General features: G+C 35.5%; 1 protein-coding gene across 6 annotated transcripts in view; it reads left to right on the forward strand.

Annotated features, from left to right (window-relative positions):
* The window catches only part of LOC149786893 (tyrosine--tRNA ligase, cytoplasmic-like), a 94,815-nt gene extending 79,767 nt beyond the window's left edge, over positions 1-15,048 (forward strand). For all 6 annotated transcript variants that reach the window (XM_089977423.1, XM_089977424.1, XM_089977421.1 and 3 more), the window contains 2 exons: positions 4,679-4,817; positions 8,053-15,048. In XM_089977423.1, the coding sequence (XP_089833549.1) occupies positions 4,679-4,817; positions 8,053-8,163 (250 nt within the window). In that variant the 3' untranslated portion in view covers positions 8,164-15,048. The remainder of the gene's footprint in view (positions 1-4,678; positions 4,818-8,052) is intronic.
* The last annotated feature ends 1,023 nt before the right edge of the window (positions 15,049-16,071 follow it).

Below are 16,071 nucleotides of genomic sequence, written 5' to 3' on the forward strand. Positions count from 1 at the left end.
CGGATGGCATATATCTACACACCAGGTCCGACAGGAGGCTGTTCAACCTGGCACGACTGCGCTTAAAGACCAAAGTGAGAGCTGTGTTCATCAGGGAGATGCTTTTTGCAGATGACACAGCTCTTGTGACCCACACCAAGGAAGCCCTCCAGAGACTGGGAGACCGTTTTGCTGATGCCTGCATGCAGTTTGGTCTCACCATCAGCTCGGAAAAAACAAATGTCAGTGTGCAAGATGCCACCATTGCCCCTTCCATCAAAATCAACGGTATCACCCTGGAAGCAGTCAACAACTTTACCTACCTGGGTCAACCATCAGCAATACTCTCTTGATTGATATGGAGCTGGACAGAAGGCTTGGAAAGGCAAACACCATCTTGGCTCGATTAACAAAGAGGGTGTGGGAAAACAATGCGCTGACAGAGCACACCAAGGTCTGAGTCTACCAGGCCTGCGTTCTCAGCACCCTTCTATATGGAAGTGAGACCTGGAGTACCTACATGAGGCAAGAATGCCGGCTCAACTCCTTCCATATACGGTGCCTAAAACGCATCCTGAAAATCAGCTGGCAAGACCGTGTTCCACACAGCGAGATCCTGCAGCGTGCTAGTACCCCCAGCATGTACTCCCTGCTGAGCAAACGCTGCCTCCGATGGCTGGGACACATCCGATGCATGGAGGATGGAGGGCTGCCAAAGGACATCCTATATGGACAGCTGGCCACTGGCATGAGAAGAGTCGGCCGCCCCTCACTCCATTTCAAGGATGTATGCAAGAGGGACATGAAGGCATGCAACTTTTCACCCGATGGCTGGGAAGAGCTTGCCGAGGACCGAGGCACCTGGAGACTGACGGTAAACAATGGCATATCAGTCGCTGATGCGAGGAGTGGCCAGTTGGCGGCAGAGAAACGTAAGAGAAAGAAGAACACGGCAGCAACCACAGTAATGCAGACTTCCCAGTATGTCTGCACCAACTGCAACAGGGACTGTCACTCACATATAGGCCTGCACAGCCACAGTAGACGATGCCAACAGAGACAGACAACACCCCAAGGGCGCTATTCGCATGGTCTTTCGAGACTGAGTCGCCAATGATGATGATGATGATTGGACTTCAGTGTCGTTGTTTGAGATTTGTAGATTAATGTGACTATTAATGCAAATGGTGAGTACTGGGTCAGGTTTTATCTGTGCTGAGTTTCGTCTAGCCTGTCAGCGGATTAAAGACATGACGATTATAATACTTGACATTTTTGAGAAAATAAATAATTTTCCTATTGATTTCATGCAGGTATAAGTCGATATAACCTAGTTTAAATTTGCTGGGCCCACTGGTAAGCTATCTCACGATGGTGGCAGATTCCACATTTTTTTATATGTAATTGCTTTGAACCCACACTCCATCCAAAATGTCCAAATGTGAAAAATGGGGCTGGAATATTCGATGGAAACCCGGATTAGAAAGATTTTGAATCTCTGAGCTGAACTTTGGTGCGAAACTATTACACAGTGACATGCAGCTTGAAGCACTGCCTTCATATCTTACATGGAACACAGGAGAAATGGGAAATTGTCGTCCCTTTTATTATATATTAAGAAACAATAAGAGCCCATGTATTAGTTCAGGTTTGGGGACTGGTTTATTGAACTACAAGACAAGTTGATTTTAGCAGAAAATTCTGTACTTGTTTATACAACAATATATAATTTTGAAGGTCTTTTGTCAAAATTTAAATCAACCCTTTTGTAAATGTCTTTAAATGATGGAATTTTTAACCAAATCCTCTTAAGGAGTTTAGGTTGGTTGAAAAGTCTTGTTTGAGATTTTATTTGCACGGATAATTTCAGGGTTAAACTTTTTTTGTAACAAGATAAGATTCTAAAACTTTGCATTTTTGGTGGGGGTTCCTACTGTTATAGGAAATGTTTACTTTGTATAACACGCACACATATTGCTCTAGAATTCTTTGGAATTAAAGGTTTGAGAGGAAACAAAATAATTTATGCTCATTATGTCGTTTCCATGTAGCAACATTTTGCAGGTCAGCAGAGTAAAGTGAGAATTTGTATTCTGTACATTGAAATGGCTTTAAATGCCAATTTATGGGAATATAGTCAAATTTGTTTCATTTGACTCATTTTTGGTTTTGTTCATGATCATCTTTTCTGACATATATATTTTGGAGAGTCTTGAAAGAGAAACATCTTAAGATTTGGAAAATGCATGTTTTATAATCCAAAATGTTCTTTAATTCCATTCAGTAATGGTCATATGTTAACCTTGAAAAAATTAATTTCATCCTGGAAAAAGCCTGGAAAAGACCTGGAAATTTATATTTAGAAAAGCTTGGGAACCATGCAAGAAACACTAGTTCCTATTAGACTTAACCAGCTGACATTCATGTAAATCCTTTTATTATGCAAAAGCTGTCAGATGCTGGAGGGGAAGAACAGAATGGAGACCATTTACTCAGAACCCCATGAAACTAGTAACAGTTTGATGAATAAGCTTCTGTCCCAAGTAAGCTGTGGTACTCCACCCAATTCGGGGAAAGTTGTGTGGTTAGGGAGAGTTCCCCCTTTCTTGTAAATTCCTGGATGCTACACTGTTCCATCACTTGATTTGCCTTATTTGTCTCAGAAAACATTATTAATTTCTTACGGTCAACATACATTTACCTCGTGTTATGTGAATATCGGTTGTGCTGCCTTCATATAGAGCTTCCTGCCTTCCTACCTTTTTATCTTTGAATAGTACTTGTAGTGGAGGTTGGATGCTCATACATTATCTTTAGTGGAGGTTGGATGCTCATACATTATCTTTGAATAGTACTTGTAGTAGAGGTTATACATTATCTTTGAATAGTACTTGTAGTAGAGGTTATACATTATCTTTGAATAGTACTTGTAGTGGAGGTTGGATGCTCATACATTATCTTTGAATAGTACTTGTAGTGGAGGTTATACATTATCTTTGAATAGTACTTGTAGTGGAGGTTGGATGCTCATACATTATCTTTGAATAGTACTTGTAGTGGAGGTTATACATTATCTTTGAATAGCACTTGTAGTAGGTTGGATGCTCATACATTATCTTTGAATAGTACTTGTAGTGGAAGTTATACATTATCTTTGAATAGTACTTGTAGGGGAGGTTATACATTATCTTTGAATATTACTTGTTGTGACGGTTGGATGCTCATACATTATCTTTGAATAGTACTTGTAGTGGAGTTTGGATGCTCATACATTATCTTTGAATAGTACTTGTAGTGGAGGTTGGATGCTCATACATTACCTTTGAATAGTACTTGTAGGGGAGGTTATACATTATCTTTGAATAGTACTTGTAGTGGAGGTTGGATGCTCGTACATTATCTTTGAATAGTACTTGTAATGGAGGTTATACATTATCTTTGAATAGTACTTGTAGTGGAGGTTGAATGCTCATACATTATCTTTGAATAGTACTTGTAGTGGAGGTTATACATTATCTTTGAATAGTACTTGTAGTGGAGGTTATACATTATCTGTGAATAGTACTTGTAGTGGAGGTTGGATGCTCATACATTATCTTTGAATAGTACTTGTAGGGGAGGTTATACATTATCTTTGAATATTACTTTAGTGGCAGTTGGATGCTCATACATTATCTTTGAATAGTACTTGTAGTGGAAGTTATACATTATCTGTGAATAGTACTTGTAGTGGAGGTTGGATGCTCATACATTATCTTTGAATAGTACTTGTAGTGGAGGTTATACATTATCTTTGAATAGCACTTGTAGTGGAGGTTGGATGCTCATACATTATCTTTGAATAGTACTTGTAGTGGAAGTTATACATTATCTTTGAATAGTACTTGTAGTGGAGGTTGGATGCTCATACATTATCTCTGAATAGACTTGTAGGGGAGGTTATACATTATCTTTGAATATTGCTTGTAGTGGCAGTTGGATGCTCATACATTATCTTTGAATAGTACTTGTAGTGGAGGTTATACATTATCTGTGAATAGTACTTGTAGTGGAGGTTGTATGCTCATACATTATCTTTGAATAGTACTTGTAGTGGAGGTTGTATGCTCATACATTATCTTTGAATAGTACTTGTAGTGGAGGTTGTATGCTCATACATTATCTTTGAATAGTACTTGTAGTGGAGGTTGGATCCTCATACATTATCTTCACCTATATGTTCTCTTAACATTAATGTGATCAGGGAATGTGTTCGATGGAGAAAATTAATGTTTAGTAGATTATGTTTGTCTGAGAATACCTGATCACATTACCGTTAAATCTTCCAATACCTTCCAGAAAGTATCCTTTAAAATGAATATCTCAGCTTAAACTGGTAAACATCATTTGATAGTTTATCATCTAGCGGCTGTAAGGAGAGGTAATAGGTTAGAGTTTTAAACCTTTGTCTGTTTGGAAGATAAATGAAAAAGACTAATTTTTCTATGGTCTTTCTGGGAGAGCAAGATTCAAGAATTGGCTTAACATATTACCAAATATTAATGTGATAAAGGAACTATTCTCAGAGAAGTGTTTACTTTTCATGAAGGTGAAAGATGCGGCACTGAGTTTCAGTTAACACTTGCTTATATAGATTGCACAACAAAAAAACTTTGGAAAATGTAGATGTTGGAATGATTAGTAAATTGTATGATTTTAGGGAAGACCCAAGGGCCATTGAACCTCTGGACCCACCAGAGGGAAGTGCACCTGGGGAGCGGGTCGTCATTGAGGGCTATGAGACAGGGAAACCAGATGATGTGTTGAATCCCAAGAAAAAAGTTTGGGAAACACTACAGGTACATATTGTAAAGTGTTAAGTTTATGGACACAGATTATGAGGAATTCTTTCTCTTTGAAACCATACTAGCTACATGAGGACATTACTGTTAAATCAAAAATAGTTTGCAGGTTTTTTTTTTTCTTTTGTCAGACACCATAAATAGAGACCTGCTAATATCCAAATGAGGCTTGCATTTTTTTATAGTCTGTAGTCCATTGGACTAGTCCAGTCATTAGTATATCTGATGTCCGCTCCAGCAGCCTAAATGGTTAGTGCATCCACGAAAGATGTGGGTTCAAACCCTGGCCAAGTCATACCAAAGACTTATAAAAATGGTACTAGCAGCTGCCTTGCTCGGTGCTCATCATTAGGACGTTAAGAGTTAGGACTGGTGTTCATGGAGTCTGGATAATGTAACTGGGTGGGACATGATGCTACATGTCTGCGGCATGATTCCCCAGTGCTAGATATCACTATAAACTGCCACACTGCAGACATAGTAGCAATAAGACTCACAGATTGTTAAAGCTACATTAAAAATACCGATCACACACACACAGTCCGTCAGACTAGCCATTTTGTGACAAGTGTCTAACTTAACATCATCCATTTTACCCCTAACTCGTAAACTGCATGGCTTGGACTTAAATTGATCACCATCTGACAGCAAGTACACTATCACAGGTTGAATGAATGCATGGTAGACCATATTCTGATTAGAGTACTTGGCAAAGTTGCATAGTACTTTAATGTTTCAGCAACCAGTCTGCCCCGTTTTTCTCATATTGCCTGAAATACAGCGGGGGAACTTGTGAAGGTCACTAGTTGAATGACTTGTCATGAGTATGTAAATGTTTGGTTTTTCAGTAAGCATCCAGAATTACCTGCTCAACAGTATCAAGACCTGCCATAACAAGTCTAGGACTTGCCACTAACCAAGACCCACAGTGGGTCCTGGGACTTGTGTTTGATTCCACTCTTTGTTTTTGGTTAATTGAATATCCACAAAATTATATCCACCACACAAATAGTATTGTAAAATTAGGTGTTATGGTAAAGTGGCTTACCTCATGAAATTGTATCCACTCAAATTTATTTACTCCCAAACTTTGCAGTTTTATCCCCTCCAGTATTTCTGATGTGACAGTAAATCCATTGTCCATGTTAATTATTAGGCCCTACTCAACAAAGTTGGCAGTCATATCATAATCATGTTGTATGGCAATAAACAAACAGGTTTCTGCAAGATAACTTTACTGGCAGTTGTTGGATTTTAATTAAACATGGTATGCAGCTATATAATTTAATTATCAGACTTCTATCTAATTTGATTATCAGACTTATATCAATATAATTTGATTATCAGACTTCTATCTGTATAATTTGATTATCAGACTTCTATCTAATTTGATTATCAGACTTCTGTCTATATAATTTAATTATCAGGCTTCTATCTATATAATTTGATTATCAGACTTATTTCTATGTAATTTGATTATCAGACTTATTTCTATATAATTTGATTATCAGACTTCTATCTATATAATTTGATTATCAGACTTCTATCTGTATAATTTGATTATCAGACTTCTATCTACATAATTTAATTATCAGACTTCTATCTATATAATTTGATTATCAGACTGTCTGATCATTTGGAGCAGTTATGGCCACTGATTGAGTGGCCACCTGATTTTGATTTCCATGGCATAACTTTACTGAGGATTCTTAGATTTCAGCCAAATTATACATTCAGCTTTAATTGATGAGACATTGAAACATCAATTTCCAACATCCCTTAAACTCATTTGGAGGCGTTACGGCTCCTAGATTCCCATTGTTTACACTTTTGTATCTGCAACAAAAAACAACTAAGAATTCTTGGAAATCAGCTATGTTAAGCATTACCTTTATATTGACAAGACCTTCAAGGAATATGTTCCATGACAAGAGTTATGTCCCCTTAGGTCCATCCTTCTATCTAAGGTTTCTGCAGCATGACAATGATTGTTAAATTTCAGCCAAATTGGGCATGCTTCTTTACATGCATAAAATCTTGGACAAGTTTAATTATCAGGATTCCATGTCTTGTTTTGGAGAAGTTATGGCCTCAGAATCCTATCTTTAAGTTTGATGTCCCAACACACATTCGTGTTTTTAAGACCCTGTTGAGCAAATTGCAGCGAGTGGGGCCTTTGCAATATGCCCATCACTAATAATAGCTCTATTTTTTTATAATAAATTTTTAAATAAGAACATATTTTAGATCAAGTTTTGTGGATGTCATGTTCAAATGTGCTGCTACAAAAAAATTTCATTGCAATTTAAATCTAGTTATAATATATACTTTAATATGTACTAATATTGCCATGGTCAGGAGTTGCCACTCATGTTATATGACCCTGTTTGATCCATGCTCATTTTAACCTTGCCTTTTAGGAAGGATTTGTTGAGTAGTAAATTTGATATCTCTTAAGTTTCACTCAATGTTGTGTAGTTAAAAATGTATTGTGTATTGACATTTGCAGACTAATCTTATTTCTGATTCTGTGCTAGGTCAGTAAGAAGTCTGGTAAGTCATACTGGTTTTCATGACCATGCCATGGTAGGAATAGTATTACCCCTAGTTGTTGATCTACTAGACCATCCAGTAGACACATTATTTTATTTATATTCATTAACTGGGGAATGTAATAACATGTTGGTATATTGGATCATATAATTTTGACTGTGCTCAGTTTCATTTGGGGGGGGGGGACAAGTTGGGATGTTTTATTTGACAGCTTGGTTATAAGATGCAAAACTTGAACTCTTGTTTGGAAACTTTACACAGGAGAAAAATTCTTCTTTGAATCAGATTTTTGCATGCTAAATTTAAATCGACTCCTTTATTGAAATATCAGATTTTTTATATAGCTCGTCTTGTGATACTTTTAAAGTTTCATTTTATTAAGGAACTTTATTATTACCATTTCTGTATTTTATAGAATGAAATACATCCAAGCTCAGAATTAATTGTTGGTGGTTTACATTTTATTTTGTTCCATGGTTAATCTAAAATTTGTAGGTCCATCTAAACACTGGTTCCCTTTCCTGTTCACTGTGTTAGTATATTTTATCCAAAGAAAGGTCATTTTGTAGTTATTGGTAGACATGCAGTTATGTCTAAAAATAATGCCTGTTACTGGAAATAGTAAAAATATAACTAATCTTTCATTATGGTTAATATAGTTTTTTGTTTTGTTTTTCAGACTGACTTCAGAACAAATGATAAGTGTATTGCAGAGTGGCAAGGCAACCAGATGAAGACAAAACTGGGAATTGTCAAGTGTGAAAGTTTATCTGGAGTTCCTATAAAATAAATTAAACCAGCAGATTTGAAATCTACCTGTGATAAAGTTAGTTAAAATTCAGTCAAACAAGCAACAGGCTAAAATCCAGTACAGTCTAGATAATACAAAGCCCACTTAGACTTATATTGAGAATCTTTATGAATAGTTGGTTCGGCATTTACCTGACAAAAGATAACCACCAGCTTTAAGCATACAAGCGCCTTTGGATTACAGGAGTCAACCATCTTTGTACCAGAACTACTAAGCTCCTGTGACAAATAATATTGATTAACCAGAAAACATCGATACAAAGTTCCTGTGACAATTGATATAGATGTACTGGAAAACACTGATACTAAGTTCCCATGACAATTAATATAGATGTACTGGAAAACATCGATACCAAGCTCCTGTGACAATTAATATAGATGTACTGGAAAACATTGATACAAAGTTCCCATGACAATTAATATAGATGTACTGGAAAACAACGATACTAAGCTCCTGTGACAATTAATATAGATATACTGGAAAACATCGTTTCTAAGCTTCTCCAACAGTTGAGATGTACTGGAAAACATAGGAACTAAGCTTACCCAACAATCAGTGTAGATGTGCTGGAAAAAATCAGGTTTTCTTGCAGCATATTCATAATATACTGGTTCATAAACATCTTTATTTCATTTGATTGCAATATAAACTTGAAATGAAAGACCTTGTAAATTTCTTTTGTTTTTTTTAATTATGTATTATCACACAGTTTCTCATTAGATGTAATTGGCAGATGAAACTATAAGACACATGACATGCATAAATGCAGATGCAATTAAAATGCAATTCATTTGGGCATAATGTAGGTCAGGATTTGCAAAGATAACTGGTAATCATTTTTTCCAGACATTTTTTTAAAATGCTAAAGTTCTGAGTCAGTTTGAAGGATAATAAAATAAAGTTATTTTATGTGAATTGAACCATCTTACATTGCTGACCGTTTTTTGATTATTACTTGACTGTTGTTGGTAATTCGTGAAGATCATGGAGAAGAACAGTTTGTCTTGAATTCTGGTAAAATGTTGTAAAACTTTATGCATAATTTATTGTTTCGTCTCTTCACAATTTGGTTGGGTGGGGTAATTACATCAGTAATCTTTATGGTTATGGGTGCACCTTCACAAAGTACTATTAACTTGCACAGATATAAAAATGTATGGATTGGTTTAACTTCGTTTGGTCATGGACATTTTACAGCACTGCAGCACATAATGATGGCATCATGCAAAGACATATTCCTTGCCCTTAACATGGTAGACAGTGTAAGCTAAATCGATGGCCTGACTTGAAGTTGCTCTCTTCTAATCTAGTTCATTGCCTTAACGATCAAGCCTCTGTGGTTTCATATAATATGAAATATAAAATGGCATATAAACTTAAGGTCCATGGAACTGGTCAGTGAAAGATAAAAATAAGTCTTGCTTCTGTATACATGAACTGAAATAATGGTTGTGCCCAAAACAATGTCATGAAAATGACAGTCATATACTGAATATACTTTTAATTTAAGCTCAAAATGCAAACAACATAGACCCTGTTCTGCCATTCTGTGTGATTAAAGATACAGACTCAAAGGAGAATGATCGGAAGATGATTGTATATGAGCACAAAAGGGTTCAGAGTTTGCATGTTTTTGTTTCTTTGTTATGGGGAATATATGAAGTGTGTGATTATGGTTTGGTTTGGTATGGTGTTCACAGCACTGTGATTCCTATACATTATTTAGCACTGAGGCAGTTGGAGAAAAGTTTCTTGCTATGATCTTGTAATAATAATATATAGTCAAGATATTAAATGGTTAATTTTTGTACACAGGTATAAAATTCTGTTTCAAAATATTAAGAATGTAGATTGCGTAGGGTCTATAAATAGTTGTTGATAATAATAATAAGACCAGATTACCATTTTAGTGTTATTTCATAGTAGCCAGCCAATTCACATTCCTTTTGGTTTCAAGTCCAGCACACTGAGCACTACAGCTGCTATAAAGGTGAACAGGGGGTGGGTGGGGGATAATTTTTAGTGGAAGTGTAAATTGGGACATACCTATAAAAAAAAATATAGGGGACAAATACATATTTAAGCTTTACCTCCTGTCCAGAAATGAGATGTTCACACAATAAGTGTTGACAACAGGCACAGTGTTGGCAACAGGCACATTGTTCGCAACATGCACAGTGTTGATAACAGGCGCATTGTTGACAACAGGCACAGTGTTGACAACAGGCACATTTAAGCTAAAATCATGGGTTATATTGGTGCCAATTCCCATATAAAGTATAGGAACCATTAAAAGTGCTTATATTTAATTCCTTTATTTCAGATACTTTACTACGTTTATTTTATTGCCGTGTCAGCTTATGGTCATTTCTGCTGATTAAATGAAAATTAGAAACTGTTAGTGCAAAAGAATATGAACATTGCAGTTGTATGCCTTGTTTATAATAAACAGGAGGCATGGTGGGAAAATGCAAGGGGAGCAAATTTATGTTATTTTTGGCTAGAGCCTGGGTACCTCTGAATCTAGATATTCTAAGTGATTTGCCAGTCAAGCTTGTAAAGTGTACTTTAATTTTCCTGAAAATCAGAAAGACACCTTGAGCACGCCAATGAAATGCAGCATTTTCACTTTTGCGTTTTTGATTGACACTGGTGACTCGTGAACATTCATCCCTCCTACAGGGGCTCAATTTGTTTTCTTCCACCTTATGAAGGTCAACCGCTTAATTGTATTACAATAAACTATTTCTGTTCTCCATATTTTATTGGTTACCTACAATTATAGTCTGACTCTACATCCCCGTTTGTTTGTACCCCCCTACCAATTTAAAACGAGAAAGTTTAATGTGATAAAAAGTGCACAGAACTAAGTCACTTGAATCATTGATTTATAATTTCTAACCTGACTGTGACCAGAATGGCACTAATGCTGGCATCCCCTGCATCATTTCATGCTTAACAGACTTTCCATACTAACACGGAGCCATATTGTGTACACTATAGGCTAGTTTATTTCCATCATACAACATAATGACGTAGTTCATCCTGTTCAGCAATGCTGAGTAATTGCGTAAATTGCATAACGTTGAGAGTTTGGAATTATATCCCTCTGCATACATGAACATAGAAATTAAACCACTTGTTAAATCCACGTGAAAAGCATATTTGTCATTTTCCTTTGCTTTGTAAATATCGGAAGCAGACGACTTGTGTATGTACATCTGTAGTCGTGATACACCCCTTTGCTGAAAATGGACTTGTCCAGAAAATGGTAATGGATCCGAGCATGTCTGTCTATTGCACTGAAAACTTCCGTTAAGCATGAAACGCGCATAAGATGACTGTGTTAGGGCCACTCTACTCAGAGTCAGGTTAGAAACTATAAATCAATGAATGAATTGACTAAGTTCCTTGCACTTTTTATCACATTAAAGGTTTCCATTATTTAAATCGGTAGGGGGGTACAAACAAACGGGTTTGTATTATCAGACTATAGTACTTACTTGTCCTGCATGAATAGTAACAAGTAGCCTCTTGGTCATCACTGGTTAAATAGATCATTTGGTATTTATGCAGCTGTTTGACTTTTAAGCTAAGCTAAGGTTGAGTTACTTACAAAAAAAACATCAATACTATGTTTTCACTCAGTAGGAACCGAGAAAATTACATTGTATTTTAATGCTTTTAGTTCAAAGAGTTGGTAGCCACTGGTTCTATTGATATATATTTTCTGTAACTGTGATGCATCTACAGTACTAACTGGGTGTGAAAATAGCAGTGGTCTGAGATGTGGTACCTGCAGTTTTCCAGTCAGACCCAAGAGAAAAACATGTCAGAAGTCGGTCAGACGCCTCAACTGTTACAGCCATAATTAAACTGAATAAATAGCAAACATTGTATTGCAAAATCAGGAAATCCATATTCTGATTTTCAACCATTTTGTACAGTGCAAAAAAATGGTGTCATTTTTAGGTGAAAATTAATCTATACCCAAGGATATACTGACTTCATTTCATTTATTGCAGACACCCTTCTGATCAAATCAAACATGAAATTAAAAGTGCAAATTTCATTAGAAATTAAATGATGGATCAACAGACAGTGCCAATGTGAAACAAGAAATTGTATATGTACATTATCTGACAACATATGAGAAAATACACTTTACAAGATTAGTTATGATTGAGGTCAGTAAAGAAAGGAAATTGCATTATTTAAAAGTAATTACTTTATTCGCTTATAAATGTATACATATACTGAATTTGATAATCCTCACAACAGCTTATGCAGCACAGCACTATTTTCAAGCCTTGACTGATTAAGAAACTTGAAAGACTAATGCATCTCCAGCTTGTGTCTCTTTACAGCTTTGATTGCAAAATGGGGGAATTTAGCAGCATACTAAAATAAAACTAGCATAATATTGGTTTACTTAAAGACCTGGAGAAAACATTGATTTTAATTAAATTAAATCAAATAAAAATTAATAATAAAAGGTCACATTCAATTTTTTCTGAAAGATGTGTTTTGTTATAGGCAAATGTACACAGAAAATTAGCCAGTTCTAAGCATTTTTTATTTTTTATTTAAAATATAGCTCTGGTCCTCCATCTGAAACCCAATTTTTTACAGGTGGTGTATTTTTTTCTTTCACACATTGGAAAATGTCAGTTTTGTGACCTATAACTGTCCAAGATGCATTTTTAAGTCATAATTATCCTCCTTTCAAGTAAGAAAATCCTATAATCCATGTGAAAATTGAAATGCTACTATGAAATGTTCATGTACTGGCATCTTTGTGCTGTTCCAGGAACAATTACCTTGTTTCTTATCAGTCACCTAACATTACTGGGTCACAAAGACAAGATTTCTGTTTGAATAAGCGTATGCATCCTTATAAAATGGCAAACTATAGAAAGTTTAAAATTTTGCAAGACATCATCCATGTATGTATTTTAGTTTCACTTTGTAGAGTGTTTATTATGGGTACTCTTCTTGATCATGTATGTTTTATGTTTACATGCAGTGCACTTTTATGTGATATACATGTTTACTACATACTCACTTAGTCTACACACGTAATCTGCATTCAGTACAGCTATATATTTCTCCTTCACACCTCCAGATGCAAACTATTTGGGTGTCTTTTTTGCTGTCTTTGTGTAGATATATTTAGACACAGTGAATCAAAGTTTTATAAATACCATTTTGTTTTGATTTTCATTCATACAGTAAAGCTAATGCTTAGAAAGCATAAAAAGGATATGTAGCAAATACAAAACTGTATTCATGTTTTGTTCTGCGCCACGGGAAAGAATCCATTTGATGTGGCTTAACAATCATTGAGACAGTCAGGCCCAATGAAACCTTTGCTACATCAAACTCATTCATTTTCTGCTGACTCAGCACAAAACTTGTTCATAGTTTCGTGTACGTCTTGCTTGCTGTATTTGACCTGAGTCATGATACATCTTGTACAGATAAGAATTTCTTATTTTCAGGACCAAAGAAAACAGTTTGATGTCAATACTTTAATACCAAAAATATTACATATTGGAAATCTATGAATTATACATGTACCTTTGCATTTTTAAATACTGCTTTACATAATAAAAATGAAAAAACTGAAACACAAGTACAGCTGTTTACAAAATCATAATTTTATATAGGGTGCTTTTTTGTATGCCTTGATGGTGATATAAACAAAGCATGGTGCTTCACAGTGAGCAATTGATGCACATTCAGAAATGAATGGTTCAGTTAGACGAAGATTTTAATGGCACAAAATATTGAAAATGTGGAATAACTCTTTGGAAACTTTTGAAAAGATTTTGCAGAGGCAGTTTATAGAAAACAAGAAATAAGAAACCATTATTCACAAGGGACAAGAGGTGATATGTACTTGTTCATGGCAATTGTTGAGAATCTTTGTACCCGACTTGGTTGTAACATGTCTGTCATTGTTCATCTTAAACTCTATCAACAGAAATTAAAGAGTCTGTGATTCAGTAGGTGTTCTCTGTGGAAGCAAACTATGATTTTTCAACATACTTCATGGTGTAGAAAGAGTTATACCAGGACTATGAAAATCAGGGTAGAGAGTAATTTTTACCATTGCAACTAATGTTGTTTTGGGCAACAATCAAAAGTCTGTTAAAAATTGCAGCTAGAGTGGTTAAGTCTGCACAGTGCACACTCACTATTCAGGAATATTTCAGTATTTTTTTTAAGGTGTTTTGTGTTGCTAGTTATTTCATATGAATTTCCAAAATGCTAGGAGGACAAAATGGTGGAAAATTGATAAAACACCGAATCTTTAACCTGTCCATCATGGTCCCTGGGCCTCATTAATTTTGGGAATATATAGCAGATGGTTAAATCCTAGCTTGAAACAAAATGCTATGAAATGAAATCAAAGGCTAAGGCTACATGAAATTCAGCCTATGGCTCATCTCATTTGTGTTGTTCTTGACATTTAGGTCTCTCTCAATTAACCTCACACAAGAGGACTTTACAGCTCTGTACCTAAGCACCCAGTAGCCAATTATTAGATGTACATGTATCAATTTCTTGAACATATGTGTCAGATGACTGTTTACAAATAGCAATAATGTTGGTTTCCTCCCATGACATTAGCATAGGTGGCTACACATTTCTACATGACAATACTTGTCCCTACTACTGATGATTAGACAGGTAAATCAGTGTTGTCTTGATTAATTTGTAGGTATCTTGAATTGTGGATTTTTTTTTTAAAATCTGGATTATGATGAAATTTGTCATCACTGAACATTTTTGGAATATTCTTTGTAAGGTGCCATATTTTTATGGGCAGTGAAATTATCAAATAAATTTGAATTGCGATTTTTGTTCTTGATGTCATTGTTACTGATATAAATAGACAAATTTTTAGCCTCTTAGTGGGGCCAGATTCACAAGGTAGCAGGCTAATATTTCTAATGTAATGTGATGGGGAATGTATTCGAAGGGGAAAACTACAACTATATACATGCACTTCATTTATTTCTGTCTCTTACCCCACACACACTCTCTTTCACATACACATGCAAACACTTTTATTTCATTATCAGTCTCCTAAATAAAATTACCAACTGACAGCTTACCTGTGATTGTGAAACACATCACTGACATCTTGTTAGGCATGAAAACATACTCACACTTTAAACTGATAAATTAAACTGTTGCTCAAAATCGCTAAAATCAAATGATGATTAGTGAATGAAAAGAAGCTTCCTGGGGCTATTGTTAGTAGCACCTAAAACGTCGGTCTGAGTTTCCTCTGACCCTTCTCTCCATTTTTAATCTCAGAAAACACAACACGGTACTCACATGATGCAACAAAACCATCATTGACATATGCTCCATTCATGATAAATCTTTCTCCAAGTTGCAGTGACAGGGATATCACTACTGCAGTTTCAATTGATTACAAGATACAATCAATTAAGAACCATTTAAGCATCCATTCAGATAATATAGCTTTATATATACCATGCACTGCTCATCAAACAAAACTTTAATTTGCATACTTGGAATGTCTACTGCTGATACACTTCAGTGACTGCAGAAAACAGGGTGAAACCACTGCTTGGTAAAAAAAAAAAACATGGACACTGACTGCAGACAACAGGCGACTGCTGATTACATGACATTTGTATTTTAAAAAATTGGGGTGGGATTAGAATGGTCATTGTGACCAGGTGGCTGTTGAATTCAGGTGACCATTATGACAGGTTTGTCTATTTGGAGGTACTAAAATAACCAAGTGCCAAAAGGTATTTTATTTTTAAACAAATAATCTTTTATTACTATTTCCAGGTTAGTAAATCAAATTCAGAATGGTGGATATTTTAATGACAAGTCATA

Source organism: Sinohyriopsis cumingii, chromosome 12 (genome assembly GCF_028554795.1).
Source record: "Sinohyriopsis cumingii isolate HCF-2022 chromosome 12, ASM2855479v2, whole genome shotgun sequence".
NCBI classification, from domain to species: Eukaryota; Metazoa; Mollusca; class Bivalvia; order Unionida; family Unionidae; genus Sinohyriopsis; species Sinohyriopsis cumingii.